Source organism: Pelobates fuscus, chromosome 3, assembly GCF_036172605.1.
Source record: "Pelobates fuscus isolate aPelFus1 chromosome 3, aPelFus1.pri, whole genome shotgun sequence".
Classification (NCBI taxonomy): domain Eukaryota; kingdom Metazoa; phylum Chordata; class Amphibia; order Anura; family Pelobatidae; genus Pelobates; species Pelobates fuscus.
In genome coordinates, this window is record NC_086319.1 from 130,454,093 (window position 1) to 130,477,142 (window position 23,050).

At 41.3% G+C, this 23,050-nt stretch overlaps 1 protein-coding gene across 1 annotated transcript in view; it reads left to right on the top strand.

Annotated features, from left to right (window-relative positions):
• SAR1B (secretion associated Ras related GTPase 1B) overlaps positions 1 to 21,265 on the top strand; it is a 78,416-nt gene extending 57,151 nt beyond the window's left edge. The window contains exons 3-7 of the mRNA XM_063447475.1: positions 3,299 to 3,418; positions 3,829 to 3,894; positions 5,442 to 5,545; positions 12,082 to 12,213; positions 21,071 to 21,265. Coding sequence (XP_063303545.1) covers positions 3,299 to 3,418; positions 3,829 to 3,894; positions 5,442 to 5,545; positions 12,082 to 12,213; positions 21,071 to 21,187 — 539 coding nt within the window. The 3' untranslated portion in view covers positions 21,188 to 21,265. The remainder of the gene's footprint in view (positions 1 to 3,298; positions 3,419 to 3,828; positions 3,895 to 5,441; positions 5,546 to 12,081; positions 12,214 to 21,070) is intronic.
• Positions 21,266 to 23,050: the final 1,785 nt, after the last annotated feature.

The window sequence follows — 23,050 nt, forward strand, 5'->3', positions numbered from 1 at the left end:
GAGGCAGGGTGGACGGCCACCATCCTGCTTTCTCCCCTGGCTATCACACACCGGCTCTTTGATGTGGTCCTGGTCCCGTTCCCCCCCCCCCCCCCCCCTTTGGACCGTGGGGGTTATCCTGGTCCCCACTGGAGGGCCCGCGGCAGCGGGGAAGGGAATGCTACAATTTAATCTCCCGCACTCTGAAGCTAAAATGGCCGCCACCTATGCCATCACGAAAAAGCCAGTTTTGAGCAGCCTGCAAGAGGAATCCCTAAAGAGGCTGTGGAAAACCTCTGCCCTCACTCACGGGCTCCAAGGAGCAGAAAGACCAACAGTTGAAGACATACTATCGGCAGCACCCACTCGCACCCCAGCACAGACTCTCCAACGACCACTCACCTAAACCGGGAGCCTCAAGGAGGGAAAAACCTCACATTGCTGCCAGACTTCTGGGTGAAAACACCTGTGGACTCTGATGCCGACTCCAGATAGAGCTCGATCGGAGGATGCCAGAAACGAACTTGTGCTGCGACCTGAGACAGGCAGAGCCAAACTAGCTGGGTTTACCACTATACTGGGACGCCTCACCTATCACCCTTAGCCAAGCCGATGGAGGGAGGGGGCAGAGGGGTAACCCAGATCAGCTACTATGTAGATGTGCCGTTAGCATTATCCTTTGTCTCCCTGTGCAGCGGGTCCCCAGAGGCATACTCACTACTTACCTATGTAACCTAGTTGCTACTCCTACATTACTCTATTACTTAAAACAGGCTTAGGCTCTTACACATGTTTGGGTTTATAATATGCTAGATTGAACCTACAAGGCATTACAAACAAGCATAAAGTATGTAGCAAGCCTGCTACTCGACGTTTACCTGCAATTTGAATTTCCTGTATTTACCGTATGTTTAAACATACAATACTCTGACATGTTGCGCTCACCCTCTGACACATTGCTTGTGCAAACTCACTGACATGTTACTGCTCAACTATAAGCTAACGTAAAACATGTGACCACTCTTCTTTAGACATCATGACACTTAAGCCTCATGAATATACTCACTCACTTAAGAGAAAAAATGTGCACGTTTTATCAATGTTCCTAATGATGTATGAAGTAATGCGCTTGAGGACTGCTGTCGGGGCACCACCAGCTTATATGTTAAAATCAAATATGCACAATAAAAAATATTAAATATAAAAAAGAAAATAGTAGAATCCACAACACAAAATAGAGCAGTCTAACATCAACATTTATTTTTATAGATAGGTGTGTGGGCTTTGTTACCCAGGATCTTTAAAACATAACCATTATTAAAACTTTTTCGTTGGATCTATGATTAACGTGTGCACCTTAACGCTTGCAGGGGCTTATCTAGGGCTTTGTTAAAGGCCACAACCTGTGCGCACAGGTACGTGCAGTGTTCTGTGCAACATGCCGAATTCGACTATCTCTGATCAAAATTATTCTTTATACATAACTTCCTTTGTTTCTTTTTCATCACACTTTGTGCTGACTGTCAGGTGTAAAGGGCATATCTTTTAATAATAATAATTGAGAGAGAGCCAAGAGAAAGGCACTTAATTCCACGATAGAGGTAAATAGAGCATTGTGAATTTCTATATTTATTATTTGCACAAGAATGAGTCGATAAGTACATGAAGTCCAATATATCAGTTAAGTAGCCAAAACACGTGTGCTGATAGATCATACTGATTAAACTGTGTAAATGTGTGACATAAAACTTGGCAGACTAACATAGAAAAAACAACACCAGGCTTCCATACAATGGTTTAATATTACGAGTGAGAGGGCCCATCTTGACTAATCTCAGATTATAAAAGAAGTATGGAGGGAGACTGCAGTAGCTAACCAGGGCACTAATGTACACCTCCCACCCTGACACAGCAAGCCTTTACCCGATACCCATGCTAGCTATCTGGGTTATGTATGGAAAAGGTGTCCCGGCTATCCAAGACTGGCTACCCCACCGTCCCCAGGTCTTCCCAAGAGCCCATGTGCAGGTCCCACTGCTCCGGTCGCTCTCAGTACCGCAAGCAGTGTCTCGTGAGGTTGTAGGTTGATGTTGCTCCTTCTGATAGGGTAGGATAGGTATGAAGGTCTTCCCCCTCTGGGCCCTCAGCCTAGGAAAGCAGTAGCGGTCATTGGACTTCTCGGGACGTGAATAGGTAGCTTTCAGGGGGGTCTTCTTCCTCTTTATTTTATTGTTATTGCCTGTAAGATTACGTGTGACTTCAAGCAGTGCTTTTCATACCTGCTGCCATTTGCAAGGTCAGCGCAACCATAAGGTGAAACAGAAGGCTACCTTCTTGCCCTGGGGGCACAGAGTATGGGTGACCGGCAGTAGGGGAGAGTGGTAGGGAAGGGGAGTAGTAGGGGAGGGTATACGCTACCCATCTGACAGGAAATGATCTATGAGAGCAATAAATAGCTTCCTGTCAGACCAGGTAAAGGATACAGCAGATTCTATACCGTGATACACTTGGCCATGCTACATAAGGCAGGTGTCCTGACACAGGAAGGGAGAGGGGTAAGAGAGAACACAATGGGCTGAGGAATGGAAAAAAAAGACAATGTGTGGGTGGAAAGAGCCACATAGAGAGGAAGGAGCAAAAGAGACACGCTTAAGGAGAAGAGACAAAAAAAAAGTGGCTGGGGGAAAAGAGACACATAGACAGGCTGGGGGAAAGAAAGAGACAAACAGAGGGCATGTGGAAGGGGCAAAAAGAGACACACAAAGAGGATGGAGAAAATAGACAAAAGGGAGCTGGAGGAAGAGACACAAAAGAGGCTAGGAGGAGGGGAGAGACACAAGAGGCGCTGGGGGAAGAGACACAACAGGGGCTGAGGGAATATACAAAAAATGGTCTGAGTGGGAAGAAAGAGACACATAGAGGAGAAAGGAGAAAGAGACACACAAAGGGTCTGAGGTAGGGAAAGAGACACACAGAGAGGCTGGGAAAGATGAAAAGAGAAACACGAAAGAGTCTGTGTAAAAAAGAGACACAAAAGGGGCTGTGTAAGAAAGAGACACACAAATGGGCTGGGGAGGATAGACACACAAGGGCCTGGGGAGAATGATACACACAGAGGGGCTGGAGAAAATAGACACACAAAGGGGTTGGGGGAGAAAGAGACTCACAGTGGGGCTGCTTTCCTAAAGGACTTTAAGGCCCATAATGTCTGAGGTGGCAAGGAACGTACTAATGAACTTTTAGGGTGTTAATTTAAAATTAGACATCTATGCCATCAACATATTTTGTAATAATACAATCGCCATGTGTGTTTTTCTAGGTTTATACAAAAAAACTGGAAAATTAGTATTTTTAGGATTGGATAATGCTGGAAAAACAACACTGCTGCAAATGCTCAAAGATGGGCGAATGGGCCAGTATGTTCCAACACTTCATCCAAGTAAGCATTGCTTAGTGCTAAAGTGTTCTTTTCTTTACGTTCTGTATTTTATAGGCCCACTTGTAAATAGTTACATTGTCTTCATAAACAACAACAAATTAATATTCAGAAAATAGAATGGATAAAAAAGATAAACAGATATGTACAGTATTTAGATAGATAGAACTATGAATAGTAGGTATATGTATGTATAGTATGTAGATAGATCGAGCTATATATAAAGATATTTATCGTCCATGCATATATCCATCTATTTACTATACATATATCTAATTGTCTATGTATTTATGCATCTATCTATCTATCCATCTATTTATCTATCTATATATCTGTGATAATAGCACAATATTACATTTACTGCATATTGTTTTTTTAATTCACTGAGTTTTTATATGAACCTTTTCATTTAGCCTCAGAAGAATTGACCATAGCTGGAATGACATTTACTACATTTGATCTTGGTGGTCATGCCCAAGGTAAGACAGAACTATGCTGCTATCATATCTACAGTCTTACAAATGCTTTATGAGATAGTTTAATATGCATAATTCGAATAAAAAAGAAAAATAAGCCTAATGAGATTCAGTACTGGTAGATAATGCAAAAAAATGGGGGGTAACCCCATAATAGTTAATTGTAAAAAGGAAAAAAAGAAAAAGAAAAGAACTACCAGTAGGTGTCTAAATAGTGTCAGTTATCACAAATGGATAAAATTTAACTTTTAATAAATCTTGTATAAAATCGTTATAGAACGAAAACTGGTCAAAAAATAATCAATAATAAACGAAGACCGAGATATTCAGTCCAATTTGGATTAGTGGGTATTGCTAGAACAGCACAAAAAGAAGAAATAAGAAAATGAATAGTCAATAAACTTATTTCTAATTGTAGTGTCCAAATAATCAGGACTAAATGGTGAAACGAATGTTTCTATTAGGCAGGATCTATATAGATCGCCTAATCACCTTAAAGTCTTAACGAAGTTATTCGGAACAAGAGTGCTATAGAGGGAGAAGACAGAGTGTAAAAAGTGCCTATGATAAGGTGTAGCAGGTAAATCTAACTTGCCTTCGTGGGCACCCCTTATCAAATGTCTACTCTAACACTAGTCACCCCCGTAATAGTAGCAATTAAACAGTGGACTGTTAATAGTGGACTGTCACTCGGTCGCAGGATGCCCATAAGGAGTAAGATAACTCGCAAAGTACCGGCAATGCTGGTTGAGAAAAATGAGCATTGCCGAATAGGCATTTGATAAGGGGTGCCCACGAAGGCACGTTAGATTTACCTGCTACACCTTATCATAGGCACTTTTTACACTCTGTCTTCTCCTTCTATAGCACTCTTGTTCCGAATAACTTTGTTAAGACTTTAAAGTGATTAGGCGTTCTATATAGATCCTGCCTAATAGAAACATTCTCATTTTTTACACTAGTCTCTCCCTGCAGAAGAGTCTAGCTAGCTAATTGTGAAGACAATTGTCTCCTAGCTTTGTGCAATCGATAAACATATATATATATTCTTTTCACCATTTAGTCCTGATTATTTGGACACTACAATTAGAAATAAGTTTATTGACTATTCATTTTCTTATTTCTTCTTTTTGTGCTGTTCTAGCAATACCCACTAATCCAATATGGACTGAATATCTCGGTCTTCGTTTATTATTGATTATTTTTTGACCATTTTTCGTTCTTTAACGATTTTATACAAGATTTATTAAAAGTAAAATTTTATCCATTTGTGATAACTGAACTATTTAGACACCTACTGGTAGTTCTTTTCTTTTTCTTTTTTTCCTTTTTAGTTTAATATGCAGTTGTAAGGTTACCTTTATGTGACTGCAGCAAGTCACAAAGCATGCATAATTTTCAGGTCTATATGGACACTGTTTATCCTTCTTGCATCCATGCTGATGTCATGCAGCGTCACAAATTACACCAGGACGTTGAACACTCATGCATCAAAACAATACCATGCCATCCATCAAAATAAATACATTTATTTTGTGTATTCACTTTAGCTCGAAGAGTGTGGAAAAACTACCTCCCTGCCATTAATGGCATTGTTTTTCTTGTTGACTGTGCTGATCATGAGAGATTAAATGAAGCTAAATCAGAACTTGATGTAAGTAAACAAGAAGATTGTTAATATTAGGTTCAATACTGTTTTTAATAGTGATCTCAACTAAGTAATATTTCATCATTTGTTCCATGAGTAGTTTACCATGCAATTAAAATAAAAAAATACCAACTATTATATTTACAATTATAATATCCACATGTAGAGTATGAAGAAATGGCCTGTTTATGATATACTGAAGACAGAAATAAAATAAATAAATACATTCCATACAAAATTATTACAATCTGATGTTGGCGACTGATTGTAAACATTTTATGACTTTGACAACAGTTATCGTAGCGATTACAATCCAAATTCCACTGGTTGTTTTTCTAAAAATAGCACTAACGGAGTTAGAAAATAAAGTGGTATTAAAATGTGATTTTATTGTTTGCTTGTGCTGTCAAGCTTTATTAACGGTTATGACAAGGTTAAAGGACCACTAAAGACACTCAGACCACCTCTACTTGGCTCATTGTCCCTTTAGTTTTAACCTTGCAGTCACGCACTAGCCTCCCAATGCTTTCCAACAGAATCTTGATGATCTCAGCCATGTAAAGTGAAGCGGCTGTAGCAGGACCAGTGCGGAAAGGGAGTAAAGGTGAGTAAAACTCAACAAAAGAAGCAGCACAACGTACGCTACACACTACCATGGATGACACAATCAGAGCCATTTAACCCCTTAAGGACCAAACTTCTGGAATAAAAGGGAATCATGACATGTCACACATGTCATGTGTCCTTAAGGGGTTAAATATTTCTGAATTCTATTTACCTAATTCAATGGGGTATGTGACCATTTTCGCACCTTTTTTGGTATTCTATACCATAGCTTGACTACATTTATACATGTTACCTGTTTTACCAGTATTTTTTATAACCTCCCTGGATGTATTTGCTGCTAAGCCTGACCACTCTAAGATATTATTATACTTCTTGCTATCATTTTACCTCTTTTCTGCATAGGTGCATCCAACCTGTAATTCTGCGTGTTATAAAACCTTACATAACTTTAGCTTCATTGTTTGATTTGGATTTAAAGCTGCAACGTGCAGGGTAAATTACACATTTCTGTACTTTGAAAGACATAACAGAGGAAAGTGAAACTTAAGTATAATTAAGTTATTGTGCTCAGGGCTGGCCTGTCCATTAATACTGGTGGGACCATGGTTCTAGGTGGCACTTTGACAGGGGCGGCATTTTGATGCCCATGTACACGTTAACTTGCCTGCTATGGGGCCGTCTGCTACATTTTCCTGTGAAGAGATCTTATCTACCCCACCAGCAGCATGTCCTCTTCCCTTGCGGGTCGCAAGAGCGTTGCCACAGGTTGCCATGGCAATGCTTTGGCATACTTTACATGCTGCTTGGTGTGTTGCCATGGCAACTCACAACCACACTCATGTGGCTCGTGAGAGAGGAGGTCATGCTGCTGGTGGGAAAGATTAGATCTTTGGGCCCTATCTTCACATGACACAGCATGCTGTGCTACCAGACCACCAGGGAATAAAGTGTCCCCCCGCCCTGGCCACAGTTTAGAGACATGACGGGGAGAATTAACCTAATTATACATTTTAAAGAAACTGCTCACTCCTCGCAGCCCCTATCCGTGCACAAACTACATACACTACATAAATACAGACACTGCATCCACTACACACACTATCTATATATTCACTCTGCATACACTACAAATAGACACTGCATTCACCACACACAGACACTGCACCCAGGCAACACAATGTGTTGGGCCAGCCCTGGTTGTGATGTATAGACTTGATTGTGCAGTTTCACAGCTCAATTCTCTATCATTAAGAATTAAATCACTTTCAGTGTTATGCAGGAAAGTTTGAATGGTGAATATCAACTTTAAGCTCAAAATAGTAGAACTGGAAAAATCCAGCCATTTTTAGGATTAGGGTAGGAATTAAAACATACAAACCCAGAACTCAACAAGGGAGAAACTATCCATGTCATGGGCTACAGGAGAATAGTCAGAGAATGAGCTGAGGCCAAGGACAGGAGAAAACAGGATAAACGGAATTCAAGTCACATCAAAGAGTATAGAGGTCAGGATAAACAATAAACAAGCCAAGAGTCAAATATCAAATGGGCGGAAAATACAAGAATGCACTACTGGGCTAAATAAACACAACAATGCAATCATGACGGGATAATTAGGTAGGGCTTGCTTGATATTGGAGAATGTCATTTTAGAGTTCCAAGTGAGTCCTGTGGATTCAAAACTGTGTCAGCTCAATCCGTGACATCATCAGACTACACTCGATTTGGTTTGGCAAATGTGTCATTCTGACGCAAATTTGGAAGCAAATGCAGGTGTGTGGCCATTCGTTTTTGGAGAGGACTCATGGCCAGCCTTTTACCTTGGTATTATGGTCCCTGTGACTCATTTGGTTTTAAGGCACTGTTTCTGCCTCTTTAAATACTGTTGGAACATATTTACACTTTCGAAGTAGCACTTCAGAAACAGCCGAAGTGTTGAAGTAGCCGAAGTGGCCGCCATTCGACATTCGAACACGTGGCGACAGCCATTTTAATTAGTCGACCGAGGTCAGCGGTGTTATGTCGTCAAGTTCATGGAACTCAAATTGGACACGCGACGGCACGAACACTGCTGAAACTTTACCTTCTCTGGGACTTCGACTCTTCGACGGGAATGCACTTTTAACATTGAAAATAGACCGGCCGCACAGCCTAATTCTCTGGACCTGTTTTGGGCATGAAAATGTGCGTGCGTGCGGTCGGTCAAAAGAGACTTCCAGGAATTTCCTGAACCCCTGCTCTGATCTGTGTGATTTTTTGGATATGTTGTTCACCCAGATCAGGGCTATCAGGGGGATATGTTATGTTTTGGGGTGTTTTCCAGACTTTGTAAAAATTTATGTTTTTTCTGCTTAAAGTTAATTGAGTTAGTCTATTGCCGTCGTTAATTGTATCACAGGCAGAGGGGAGGGATTGTGTACACTGTATGGGAGCATCTGAATGTAAACCTCTGTTTTTATTGACTTGTATGTTTTGTATTCGGTGCCCAACTAGGTCCACCTGGGCGTCACCTTTGCTGTGAAAACCGTATAAAAGGCCAGTGTGTTCAATAAACCTTCTGTTCTACTTCACCCTCAATACTGAGTTCTGTCTCTTATTGAATAATCACTAGCTCTCCTAAGAGCTGTTCCTGCTGAAGGAAGAGAGGTTCACCCACTGGAGCCTTGTCCAGGGTGGATAGGAGACAGCGAGACCCGAACCAAGCTGCGGCGGTTCGTGGGGTCTGCAGTGCTTATGGTGTCTGGTGCGGTGCTAATTGTCCTTGGTAAGCACTAGTAGCATCGGTTGACGGAGGGTCTGTTACAAGGTGTTAATAAAAGAACAGACTTAGAAAGTGTGCAGCATCCAAGAGAACGCTGGAGGAATCCATGCTTACTCATTCTGGCCTTAAATTTAAAGTTATCCATTTGGCAAATAGCCCTATGCAGGCCTAGCCTCACCTCCCCTGGCTGCGACTCACACAGCTTCGGTGAGAAAAAGGTTAAATTTTTACAGCACAGTGTATTTACCTTATACGTTCTTGTCTACTGCTCTGTTAATTGAACTGTAATCACAGACAGGAGGCTGCTGTCGATTCAAGCAAGCAATTAACAGAGCAAGAGATAAGAAACTCTAACTTGAACACTGTACAATAGGGGGTTATGAAGGTCAAAAACATCTGGCGCTTAAGCCCAATAATAATTTGATGACCCCTTATTATAGGCCCACCTCTCATGCCTCCCCAAATCCCACTCGTGCCCCTCCCATATTCACATACTTAACGCACCTCTTGGTACACTCACTCATAGTTATTTACAGTAACACATTTAGACACAGATAGGAAGACACACACAAAGGAACAGATTGACATACACAGGCACACATAGACACATAGGCACACAAGCACACACAATAAAAAAAAAAAAAAAAAGGAAGATTCTTGGAGATTGGTCAAGAGGATGCAGGGAGACAGCCACTACTTCACCAGGGCCAGCAGCTGCTAGTGTTCTGTAGGGAGAGTACTCGGTCAGTGTACCACCAACCCTGCACTTAATTGATCTCCCAAGGTCTCCTCTGCTGCAACAACTGCCAGGTTGCTCTGCTCTCCATGCCTGCACCCGGTATTCTCAGTGAGGCTCAGCTGGGAGCGGAAGCAGAGCTATGCTGTCACATACCCACAGGGAATATGACACATCTTCTGCCAGCCAACTCTAACACATAGGTGTCCATGAGTTTCTGGTCAGTACCTGTAGTGTGTGCAGACCACATAAATTGCTTCCGCAAGTGTATCAGAGTGTTGCTATGGGTTATACCAAGTGCCAGGATAGGAGGGAGCACATCCCACTTGAGTTGCAGACCAAGTTATGCATCCACCAGGCCACCAGGGATAAGCATTTCCCCCTCCCTGGTCCAAGGTAAGCAAAAATAAAAAATATTTTTATTTCAATATTAATATTTTATAACATCTGCTTTACACACAAATGTCAACCCCTTTTCCAGGTATAGCAGAGCAGGTAGACTACAAAAAGATTTTGGGCCATAAGGTCCACATTTTTGCTGGAGCCCTCCTTAGCGATGCCCCTGCTGTGGAATAAGGAAAGCTACAAAAATTGGGCTCTTTTTCAGGAAGTGTGTAGGGGAGGTTTGGCTAGCGCTGTATAAACAAAGTAATTTAACTGCTAATTGAGCAGTAAGATTGCAGTGAAATGACCTATGCAAAAACACTTCTTCATTAAGCTAAAGTTTATTTGGTCCTTATAGTGTCACTTATGAGTTATCTTCATTAAATATTGGGATTACATACAGCTGATGAGTTCAGCCTGTTATACAATCAAGCTGATGAGTTCAGCCTGTTATGCAGCAGGTTAAGTACACTGTGTTCTTGTATCCCTTGAAGGAAATACACTACTTTAGCAACTTATTGTTTACATTTCATAAGCGATATTTACTCTACATTTACTGTATTTTCCATTTAACCTTTATTTCCCGTGCTTAGTAGGGCCAAGCAATTAATTTTAAGTTTACTGTCAAGGATGTGGTTCATGCCTTATTAACGCATGCACAAAGGAGCAATTGAATCTTTTTGTAACCCACAAGGCTGTGCAGTCAGAATGTTTCTCTGTTTGTGCGAATATTGGCTGCAGCGTTATACATGCTATAAGTATTCTAGTTTATTGATCTTCAGTTCTCTTATATTGGAAGACAATGTCACCCAACCCAATCTGATTGTGTCATTACATTTCTGCAGAAACATTTTCTGTTTTATTAAAGGGACACTGTAGTCACCAGAACAACTACTTATCGTATTTGTTCTGGTGAGTAGAATAATCCCCTTCAAGTTTTTTGCAGTAAACATGGTCTTTTCAGTGAAAACACCGTGTTTACATTACAGCCTAGTGATAACTCCACTGGCCACTCCTCAGAGGGCTACATGGGATGCTTCAAGGGGCAGTGCTGCACATTGTGCAGTACTCTCATTTAGTGTCTCCACTCATTTAGACACTGAACTTTCCTCATAGAAATAAATTGATTCAATTCATCTCTATGAAAAGATGCTGATTGGCCAGGGCTGTGTTTGACATGTTCTAACTCTACGCCTTATCTGCCTCCTTGACAGTCTCAGCCAATCCTATGGGGAAGCATTGTGATTGGCTCAGACCACCACTTCTGATGATGTCAGCATTGTTTACATTACAGCCTAGTGATAACTCCATTGGCCACTCTTCAGATGGCTATTAGAGATGCTTCCTGGGGCAGTGCTGCACACTGTGCAGTACTGCCATTCAGTGTCTCCACCCTCTGCATAGAGACATTGACCTTTCCTCAAAGAAATACATTGATTCGATTCATCTCTATAAGAAAGATGCTGACTGGCCAGGGCTGTGTTTGACTTGTGCTGGATCTGCCCCTGATCTGCCTCCTTGACAGTCTCAGTCAATCCTATGGGGAAACATTGTGATTGGCTCAGACCACCACTTTAGATGATGTCAGCAGACAGCAGTCAGTTCAAGGGTAGAGGCAGCAGCTGTAGACTTGAATACAAGTAATATTGTTACTATATTTAGGGAGGCAAGGGGGGCCAGGGAGGCTAGATGGTGGTTTTAACACTATAGGGTCAGGAATACTTTTGTGTTCCTGACCCTGTAGTGTTCTTTTTATATATCACAGCTATATTTTGCATGTTTTGGAATAGTTACTTATTTCTTTGTGTAAATGTATTCATTTTGTTTCAGCAACACCTTTAAATGCAGCTTTTAGTGTCTTCAGTTAAACATGTCCATTTATGTACCTGATTCCTTGCAAATATGCAACTTGAAGAAACCCATCATAAATGAAATGCCAAACTAACACCTTAATCACATTAATTTGATAATTATCTACATGTTAATGGCTGCCAATGAGTTGTTAATGCTGTTACAATCACTATCAATGGTTCTACATCAGGCCTGGACCTAGATTTATTTTTAAATAGTAATTTAAATGCCTTAATCCTTCAGGCATTGATGACTGATGAAAGCATTACCGGCGCCCCAATCCTCGTGCTTGGTAACAAGATTGACAGACCCGAGGCAATCAGTGAAGAAAGACTTCTACACAGCTTTGGAATCTATGGTTTAACAACAGGCAAGGTACATAAACGTTTGCTTAATTCCTAGTCATACTGATAAAATGGTGATTTGTAATACGACTAAGAATACATTTAGAGTCACTTATTTTTTTTTTAAAGCACAGTACATTTAATGCACTGCTCTTTGCAACCATTTTTTGTATATGAAACATAAAATATATGTTGGCTAAGTGGGAGTTCTGTGAATTCACTCGTGTACATCTATTGTTTATTTAAAGCAAGACATGTTAAGTTCTCAGAATGTGTATATATATATATATATATATATACTGATCAGCCACAACATTGAAACCACTGACAAGTGAAATGATTACATTAATTATGTCATTACAAGGGCACCTTACAAAGATTATAAATAGAAAGGTGCGCTGTACCTTTAAAAATTTAAAGTGCAAATTTGTGCATCAAAATAGTGCAAAGAAGGAGTGTCTGTCCAATATAATCACACTCAATATAACAAATGTGCAAAATTGCAGGTGAATAGTGATTAAAAATAAAAATAATAACTTACAATAGATGGCATACGGTTATTCCAAATAGGAGATATGGTACATAAAAAGGAAAAGAAACATAGCATAATACTGTATAAAACTATGTAAAGCAACCAAGAAAATGGAATAAAACTCACAAGGGAAGAGCAGTAAAAGTCTGCTCTAACTTCTCCAGCATGTAGTCCACAACATAGGACTTTGATGGTAGTAAAAACAGCAGGACGCCAGCTGAATAAAACGATCTTTATTTCTTCCAAATAAAAAGCTCCCTTTCCCACATAGAAGGCCAGTGTCCAGTTCAATACATTGCAGAGATGAACGCACCAAATTTTCGCGGTCTCTACAGCTTGCGGCACTATGCAGAGCAGGTCCCTGAAGAGATGGATGCCCTCCATCTTGACATGTCATTAGACGACATATGCGGTGAGGGCACACAGCTTGATCACAGGGTGGAAGTCTCCTGGTTTCTTCCTTACTAGGAAAATATTACCCAAGAAAAGAGAGGGGCCATGACGGAAGTCTCCTTGTCGATACGAATTGGCCGTGGATCGGAGGCTTGTATCGGAGTTTCGGCTAAATTGACACTGAATCCAGACACAGTCTGTAGAAACCACTTCAGTGATGGCCTTCCACTGAGGAAAAAAGCGAGACTTAGAAATGGAAACATGATGGTTCAATTCCTTCATGAAGGAGCCACCAAAGAGCCCTTTGAGCCACCGAAGAGACCTCCCGTGTAGGGCATCATTCGCTATAAGGAAAAGTTGTGTCAACGGCCCACTGAGATCTAGCAGTTTATCCTGGGCTGGGCGTATGCCCCCATTCCAGGCCTTTGTGAGGCTCCTTCCCAGGTCTCGTCATGTAGGTGGTGACCTACGGGACAAAATCAGGGGTAAGGGCCACATTATCCAGCAGTGTTGGACGGGGCATTCAGCCTGAAGTTTTGCCCGGACCTCCTTGTCCAAAGGGCAGCAAAGCCAACAATGGAGAAATTCCACAATGTTGCCTAGGTGAGCCCATTCTGCAGAGCAAAGATGTATGAGGAGACTTGGATCGAAGAGAGGGTGACTCGAGGGGTCCAAGATTTCTCCTGGGGTGTCAGCAGTAGCCGCAGGAGCCCTCAGCGAATCAGTCAGAGGGGAGCCCAGGATAGTCTCTTTCACATAGCGTAAGGGTCATTCAAGGACCCACCTGGGCCTGTCAATTGATAGACACTTGACATTCCGGCTCATTCCCACTTTAGTGGGCCTTGCCAGTGACAGCGCCATGACCTGTCCAAGGTTTTGCGCATGGAGCCCATGTGCGTAGAGCGGAGGGAGCCGCCTGAGTCAGGTACCAGAGCCCTAGAGGTGCCGGGTGTGGTTCCCGTAGAGCAGGAGGGGCATCCCCGTGCATGGCAGCAAGGGCTTCAGGTAGTGAGTCTGCCAGTGCGGCACGTAGCCAGGCTTGTAGGCAATCAGGTGCATGGAAGCTAGCTTCGGCAGCCATGACTGATGAGGCCGCTTGTGACCCATGAATGAGTGGCTGAATGCCTCAGGATAGAGCTGGGGAGTGTGGGAAGGGGGAGGAGTGATGGTACCCTGGAGGTGCAAGGGCCGGCCAGGAGGGATCTCCAGGGGAAGCCCCAGGATTGCGGGCAGCCCAAACAGACCCGGAACCTAAAGCATACAGGAGGATCATGCATCCGCAACATCCCAGCACACAGCATTATGAAAAACAGTGACTATACAGATAAGAACCAACAAGAGTAAGCATTATATACAAATAAAATTACACTCTCTGAGTTGGAAAGTGCTCACCTGGAGGCAGCAGCAACGAAAGAGGAAGTGGGAGGGTCTGACTGAGGGATTTTATACTGCTATTTTGTACTGATTGGTTGTTTGGAAACGTTATGTTAGCTATTTCTTTGCTGCTGGAGGTTTCAATAAAGAAGGTAAAGCAAATATGAAGCCTCCTGTCTTGCCATAAAATTATACAATATAAAACTACAACATATTACTTACAAAAGGCTATAACAGTTGCTAAATGTTACAATGGAAGCACATGGTACAATATAAAACATGAACAAACTTACACTGGTCCCAGCCTCTGCTACATTCCTAGGCAGTCAAGGGCAGAGCAAAAGAGAGCTAACATGAGTTGTTTACTGTTAGGACAACACTGGGACAGATAGTCCAGGAGAAGCTATTTCATCTACAATTATCTGCAATTCGGATAATGTATGATTATTGGTGTCATCATTCTTTTTCTATTGGGGTACACATGTTAACAAAATTGGTAATTGCTAACAGTGGCCTTATGGGGAATGGATATTATTTTATATGTCATTCTAAATATATTTTGATTTAAATATATATGTATATTAATATAAAACAGTACAGTTAGAACAAATTTAAAGTACCACTATAGTGCCAGGAAAACAAACGTGTTTTCCTGGCACAATAGAGCCCTGAGGGCCCTGAAGTTGGAGGAAGGGGTTAAACATTTACCTTTCTCTAGTGCCGGGCTCCCTCGGCGCTGGGGACTCTCCTCCTCCTTCCGACGCCATCGGCTGAATGCGCATGCGTGGCAAGAGCCGCGCGCGCATTCAGTCAGTCCATAGGAAAGCATTCTCAATGCTTTCCTATTGACACTGGCGTCTTCTCACTGTGAAAATCACAGTGAGAAGCGCGGAAGCGCCTCTAGCGGCTGTCAATGAGACAGCCACTAGAGGCTGGATTAACCCATATGTAAACATATGTTTACAGCAGGCAGGGTTAACCCTAGATGGACCTGGCACCCAGACCACTTCATTAAGCTGCAGTGGTCTGGGTGCCTATAGTGGTCCTTTAAACCAGTATATAATTTTGTAATTTTTTATTTATTTATTTATTTATTGATTATTATTTTTTTTATATATATATATTTACACACACACACATGCATATATATATATATATATATATATATATATATAGTTAGAGGCTTGCATGCACAGTCTTTTCACGTAGTAAAACTCCTTTATTTCATATCCATATTAAAACTGATCAACGTTTCAGCCAGGGCCGGATTAATATAGGGGCTGATGGAGCTGCAGCTCCAGGCCCAGGCCCATGGAATAGGCCCATTGATTTAAAAAAAAAAAAAAAAAAAAATTTTTTACATTTTTTTTTCCACACACACACTACTCTTAGGGATTCCACCTTTCTTTTATTTTATTGGCACAGCCAGTATTTGAGGCTGCCTTGCTGGTGCCAATATTGCCGTGATACTGGCAATACAAATGCTGGTATTTTTCTCAGTATAAACAAGAGATTACTCTGCAATACCAGCACTGGCCAGTAGGGGTCGCTGTGTATGGAGACAGGCAGGGATAGGAAGTTCCAGCATATGGAGTCCAGACAGCAACTCCCACCCTGCAGAGACAGCCTACAGCTCAGGGAAGTAAGAGATGGGGGAAAGGCTGCAAGGAGACATACACTGGGACACTGGGAGACATTATGGCAGACACTGAGACACTAAGGGACATTGGGAGACATTATTACACAGACACATGGGGACACAGTGTCCCTAGTCTCCCAGTGACCCCAGTCTCCCAGTGACCCCAGTCTGCCAGTGTCTTACTGTCCCCATGTCTCCTTGTGCCTCCATGTCTCCCAGTGCCTCAAGTGTCTCAATGTCTCCAAGCTAGAGTGTCCCTGGTGTCTCAGTGCCCCCAGTCTGCCAGTGTCTCACTGTCCCCATGTCTCCTAGTGCCTCCATGTCTCTCAGTGCCTCAAGTGTCACAATGTCCCCATGTCTCCAAGCTAGTGTCCCTAGTGTCTGTGGCCCTGGTGTCTCAGTGTCCCCATGATTCCCAGTGCCCCATGTCTCAATGTCCCCATGTCCCCCAGCCAGTGTCTCTAGTGTCTGTGTCCCTGGTGTCTGTGTCCCCATGTCTTCAAGTGTCCCCTATTTTCCCAGTGTCCCCACGTGTCCCAACCAGAGTCCCCTAGTCTCCCAGTTTCACTGGTGTCTCCGTGTCCCTAGGTCTCCCCGTGTCCCCAGGTCTCCCCGTCTTCCTAGTGTCCTAGTGACATGGGGACCCTGGGATACATGGGGACACAGGGAGACATGGAGCATTGAGACACTGCGATACATAGGATCACTGGGAGACCTGGGGACACGACACTATGGGACACTGGGAGAAACTGGGAGACATGGGGCACTGAGACACTGATACATAGGAACACTGAGACCTGGAGTAATCGACACATGGGGGCACTGAGTCATGAGTGCAATGGGAGACATGGGGGGCCACTGGGAGGAATCCATCTATACAGCAGAATCAAACTAAGTAGTTTTTTGGTGATTTTACAGCATTTTCTCTTATGTTACTCCTTGTGATTTACATCATGTGATGTCACCCATACATATTTTATTAAGCAAATTAGTAAGGTCAGTATGTTTTTCCAAGAAAGGTGGCAACCCTAACTACTTTTCGCATACTCTTACTTAAGTATGGAAACTTAAGAGGGATGTATGGGAACAAAACTTGTGTAGACTGGCTGACAATGAATAAAGTTAAAGGGACACTATAGTCACCAGAACAACTGCAGCTTATTGAATTTGTTCTGGTGAGTAGAATCATTACCTTCAGGCTTTTTGCTGTAAACACTGTCCTTTCAGAGAAAATGCAGTGTTTACATTACAGCTTAGTGATAACTTTACTGGCCACTCCTCGGATGGCTGTTAGAGATCTTTCCTGGGTCATGGCTGCATAAAATGCATCCAAACATTCAGTGTCTCCTCACTCTGCATGCAGACACTGAACTTTCCTCATAGAGATTCATTAATTCAATTCAACTCTCTAAGGAGATGCTGATTGGCCAGGGCTGTGTTTGAATCATGCTGGCTCTGACCTGCCTCTTTGTCAGTCTCAGCCAATCCTATGGGGAAGCACTGTGATTGGATCAGGCCACCACTTCTAATCAAGTCAGCAGACTGCTTTTTTTTTCTGAGTCTAACAGCATGCAGAGTTACAGCTTCAGGCTTGAATATAGTAAGATGTTGCTATATTTATGGAGGCATGAGGGGTCCGGGGGGGGTAGATGGTGGTGTTAACACTATAGGGTCATGAATTCATGTTTGTGTTCCTGACCCTATAGTGATCCTTTAATGTAATGCTGACTTTGGTCTCTCTAACACTGTGGCATGTTCCCTTTCTTCTCTCTCCCAGACTAAATACCAGGAACTTCTGCCTGCTAGTAAGAAGGTAGAGGACAGTCCTTAGAAAGCGTTGAGCGAGCGCATCATTAGATGCATTTATGCCAAGCTCAGGGTGCTGTCTGCATAGTATGCCCTTAGTTGGCCAGCTGCAGGATTGGCAGGCAGTCTGACATGCATTCATGCCAGGCTGGCCTTCTAATTCTTTGGGCAGACATGTTTTTGGGCATGTTCGCCCCTTTTGGCAGGTTACGTGATTTGTGTCAGTGGCCAGCCCTTTTACCGTGCCCATTGACTTCCTGCTTGACTGGACACTGCTGTTAGGGGTTTTGGATTTACTTGAAAGATGAAAACATAAATTAGAGAGATTAGCATAGGGTATGTGTTTTTTTATAGCTGCTGTTTTCTTTCTCTCCACCACCATCAGATACATGATGCTTGGGACTGTTTTACTGTTTTTGGTCGATATGATTCTGTAATTAGGCCCGTCATAATTGTCAGCACCAGTCCCACTGGGCTCTTAATCTGGCCCTGGTTTCAGACCCCCATCCATGGCTTTCCTCAGGATCAATACGGTTTTAACATTAATATATATATAATATATATATATATATATATATATATATATATATATATAAATTAACGTTATTCTAAGTATATTTTAATTGAATATATATATAATTATATAGATTAATATTAAAATACACTTTTAATAATGATTTATGTATGTATATATAAAAGTACTCAGATCACATATATATAAATATAAAGATGATCTAAGTGCTTATATTTACTATTTTAAACTTTTATTTAAGTTTTACATATATATACTACGTGTGACATACTGACACACACACACAGACATACTAACAGACAGACATACTGACACACACACTGACAGACATATTGACACACACACACACACACACACACACACACAGACAGACATACTGGAACACACACACAAACATACTGTGTGTGTCCATATGTCTGTCTGTTAGTGTGTGTTTCAGTATGTGTGTGTCTGTGTGTGTGTGTGTGTGTCAATATGTCTGCCAGTGTATGTCTGTATGTGTCAGTATGTCTGTCTGTGTGTGTGTCAATACGTCTGTCAGTGTATGTGTCTGTGTGTGTTTCAGTATTTCTGTTAGTAAATGTCTGTGTCTGTCAGTATGTCTGTGTGTGTGTGTATGTCTGTATGTATGTATGTGTGTCTGTATGTATGTATGTATGTGTGTCTGTGTGTGTCAGTATGTCTGAATGTGTATCAATAGATCTGCTAGTATATATTTGTGTGTCAGTGTATGTGTGTGTCAGTATGTATCTGCAAATTTGTCAATATGTGTGTATGTGTCAGTATGTCTGTAAGTGTATACAGTGGTGTATCCTGGTTTTGTGCTGCCCTTACCTTTGGGAATGCTGGGGGGAGGTCTCTTTCTCCCTGGTGGTCCAGTGGCTGCTGGGCGGCGCTGGCGGGCAGGCGGCTGGCAAGGGAGAGCTCCCCCTGAGCTGTCTGCTCAGCTCCCTCGCGCGCCGCCCGCAGAGTGAGGCGGGGAGCCGGAAGATGATGTCATTTCCTCATTTTATTGCTGGATGTGGGGTTCTGCCAGTGGCAATCTATAAGGCTTTAAGACTGTCTAAGCATCATAGCGTCCAACTTGTCTGGTTACAATTACATGTTTGTTAGTCCACCCATTGTACAGCGCTCCGGAATTTGTTGGTGCTATATAAATAATACTAGTAATAATAATAATAGAAACTGCTGTTGATCCAAAATCTATAATTGGGTTAACTCTATTAAAAAAATATAAAATTAGTGCTTTATTAAAAAGTTGATCTGTACAACCCAATGGCTGCAACTGGAATGCATCCAAAATCCAGTATATTTGTCCACCATTTTATATGGCTTGCTACAGTGGAACATTGCTATCTGATTGGCTGGAATTTGGCTTGAAGCAAAAAACAGTCAGATGACAAGAAATATTATTGGCTGGTTTGAACAGTCCCCCCTCCTAAAATGTTGGATGTTGGTCAAGTGAGGACAACTGAGATTTTCCTGCATTTATAACTGTCAAGCCAGTACCCAATGTGCATAGATGGGAAAAAGGGAGTGCAAGTAGTATGCGCCCCATATTTTAATAAGTTAGTTAGTCTAGATTTCGTGGATGGATTACTCTTAAGTGAATCTTAAGTGTAATAAATATTTAAATTGTAGATTTTATATATGAGACTTACCAATTTTAAAGCAGACACTGGATGGTACTTAAAGGACCACTATAGGCACCCAGACCACTTCAGCTTAATGAAGTGGTCTGGGTGCCAGGTCCAGCTAGGTTTAACCCTTTTTTCTATAAACATAGCAGTTTCAGAGAAACTGCTATGTTTATAATAGGGTTAATCCAGCCTTTAGTGGCTGTCTCATTGACAGCCGCTAGAGGCGCTTCCGCGCTTCTCACTGTGATTTTCACAGTGAGAAGACGCCAGCGTCCATAGGAAAGCATTGTGTATGCTTTCCTATGGACTGGCTGAATGCACGCACGCGCGGCTCGTGCTGCGCATGCACATTCAGCCGAGGTGGAGGAGAGTCCCCCGCCCGGCGCTGGATAAAGAGGTAAATTTAACCTCTTCCACCTCCTAGAGCCCGGCGGGAGGGGGGCCCTGATGATGGGGGCACACTCAGGGCACTATAGTGCCAGGAAAACGAGTATGTTTTCCTGCCACTATAGTGGTCCTTTAACCCCTTAAGGACACATGACATGTGTGACATGTCATGATTCCCTTTTATTCCAGAAGTTTGGTCCTTAAGGGGTTAATGGGAAGTTCTCATTCTGTTGAAATAACTGAATTTCAACCGTATTTGTCATTAGTAAATATAAGAATTGAAAATCCAGCTAAAACTCACTGTTTAGTGAATAAAAGGAAGTGTCTGGTGGAGAATTTTGAAACTACAGTTTCCTTTCTGAAGATTTCAAACAGTTCTTTTTAATAACTTCTGTTGCTATATGTGTTTTTTAAAGTATATCTTAAAGTATTATTCAGTCTAATTCTAACCTTACAAAAATCATGTAAAGCCTTTTTTCTGCAATAAATTTTAGAATTTTTTTAAAAATGATCCATCTATGCACACACGGTTTTCACTACTCCAGTAATGTAGTTGTGTTTTGTTTTTGTTTTTTTACCTTATAGGGTAAAGTCCCATTGAAACAGCTTAACAGCAGACCACTAGAAGTCTTCATGTGCAGTATATTGAAGAGACAAGGCTATGGAGAAGGATTCCGTTGGTTATCTCAGTACATTGATTGATAATGGTCTTTGTGCCTATATATTAAATACATTGTTTTGTTTATGTTATATTTTCTTGACATATATTTTATAACTTGAGCTTAATTTAAACTAGCAAATATGGTATTGTAGATTTATGTGATCAAACGTGCAATACACTATTTTAAATCTGATTGAATACAATGTAGTAATTTGTAATATTACTGTATATTTAAGAGGTCTACTTGCATAAATTGACATCATGTATTCAAATAACATGCAGACCATCTGGATTTCTCATTGTAGTTCTTTAGTTAAAATGGTAAAAAGAAAATTATCCAGGTAAAGTTTACTTTTGTTATTGAGCAAAAACCAAGTATTCATTTTTAAACTAGAATTTTCAAGGATACAGAAATAAGGTATACAAATTATACCAAACAAGTGGAGCGCTCTAAACAGTAGAGGGGTTTACTCACCCCTTTGGTACAGTGACAGTCTTGAAAAACTTGAATGTACATATAAAAGGAAACAAGAGAAACAAAAATATAGTGCAGATGTTCCAAAATGGATAATTGGTAGTAAGTAATGACTGAAACCACTCACATGGACAGGAGCCTATATGGTATTGGCTCCGTAAAAGGATCCTTTATGCTTTTAGGGCAGCAACACACCCCTTTATCCCAGGTAGTGTTCCTCCAGGAGTATACAACGAGAAGAAAAGCAGAAAAACAACTGTGTAGAATTGCACATACTATAATGGTATTTTGAAATATAAATAGTTGTGCTCACCTTCTGCAGAGCCCTGAAATCCCGGCTCTGAGGTTGATAAACAGTGTGCTACTTTAGAGGGGGAATAGCACTCTCCCCAATGGAGTTCCTGATGGCTATAAAGGACTTTGGACTAAAGTATAAAATAGTAAATAACATTTATTGTTAATACATTAAAAACAAAATAAATGGGTACTTAGAAAGTAAAAAGATCCAATAAAAGTCCAATAAAAAGTCCAGAATAATCAGCTAAACGCGTTTCACTCTATGAGCTTCCTCAGTAGCTGCATGATAGCCTCAGGAATCCTTCTTTTTAAATGTTTGAAAGTCCTTGTGGATCCTCCTCTTGAAGTCACATGGTGTGGAATTAATCACAAATTGGAAAACAGGTTACGCTCTACATTATATGTTACAAGAGAAAACATCTGTGGTAGAGAATTTCCATTTGTTGATAAAATTGTCAATCATCAGTGATGTTTAGTTACGTAATGTTCATTGGTAGTGACATAATTTTAAATATCCAATGGTGTGAATGGTTGGCGGAAGTGACATCACTAAGTGATATTGCCAACCATCTCCATCCTCCATTTTAAATGGTAACATGATTTTATATATCCAATGGTGTGAATGGTTGGCGGAAGTGACATCACTAAGTGATATTGCCAACCATCTCCATCCTCCATTTTAAATGGTAACATGATTTTGTATATCCAATGGTGTGAATGGTTGGCGGAAGTGACATCACTAAGTGATATTGCCAACCATCTCCATCCTCCATTTTAAATGGAAAAAAAAAAAAAAAAAAAAAAAAAAAAAAAGGAAGCTCATAGAGTGAAACGCGTTTAGCTGATTATTCTGGACTTTTTATTGGACTTTTATTGGATCTTTTTACTTTCTAAGTACCCATTTATTTTGTTTTTAATGTATTAACAATAAATGTTATTTACTATTTTATACTTTAGTCCAAAGTCCTTTATAGCCATCAGGAACTCCATTGGGGAGAGTGCTATTCCCCCTCTAAAGTAGCACACTGTTTATCAACCTCAGAGCCGGGATTTCAGGGCTCTGCAGAAGGTGAGCACAACTATTTATATTTCAAAATACCATTATAGTATGTGCAATTCTACACAGTTGTTT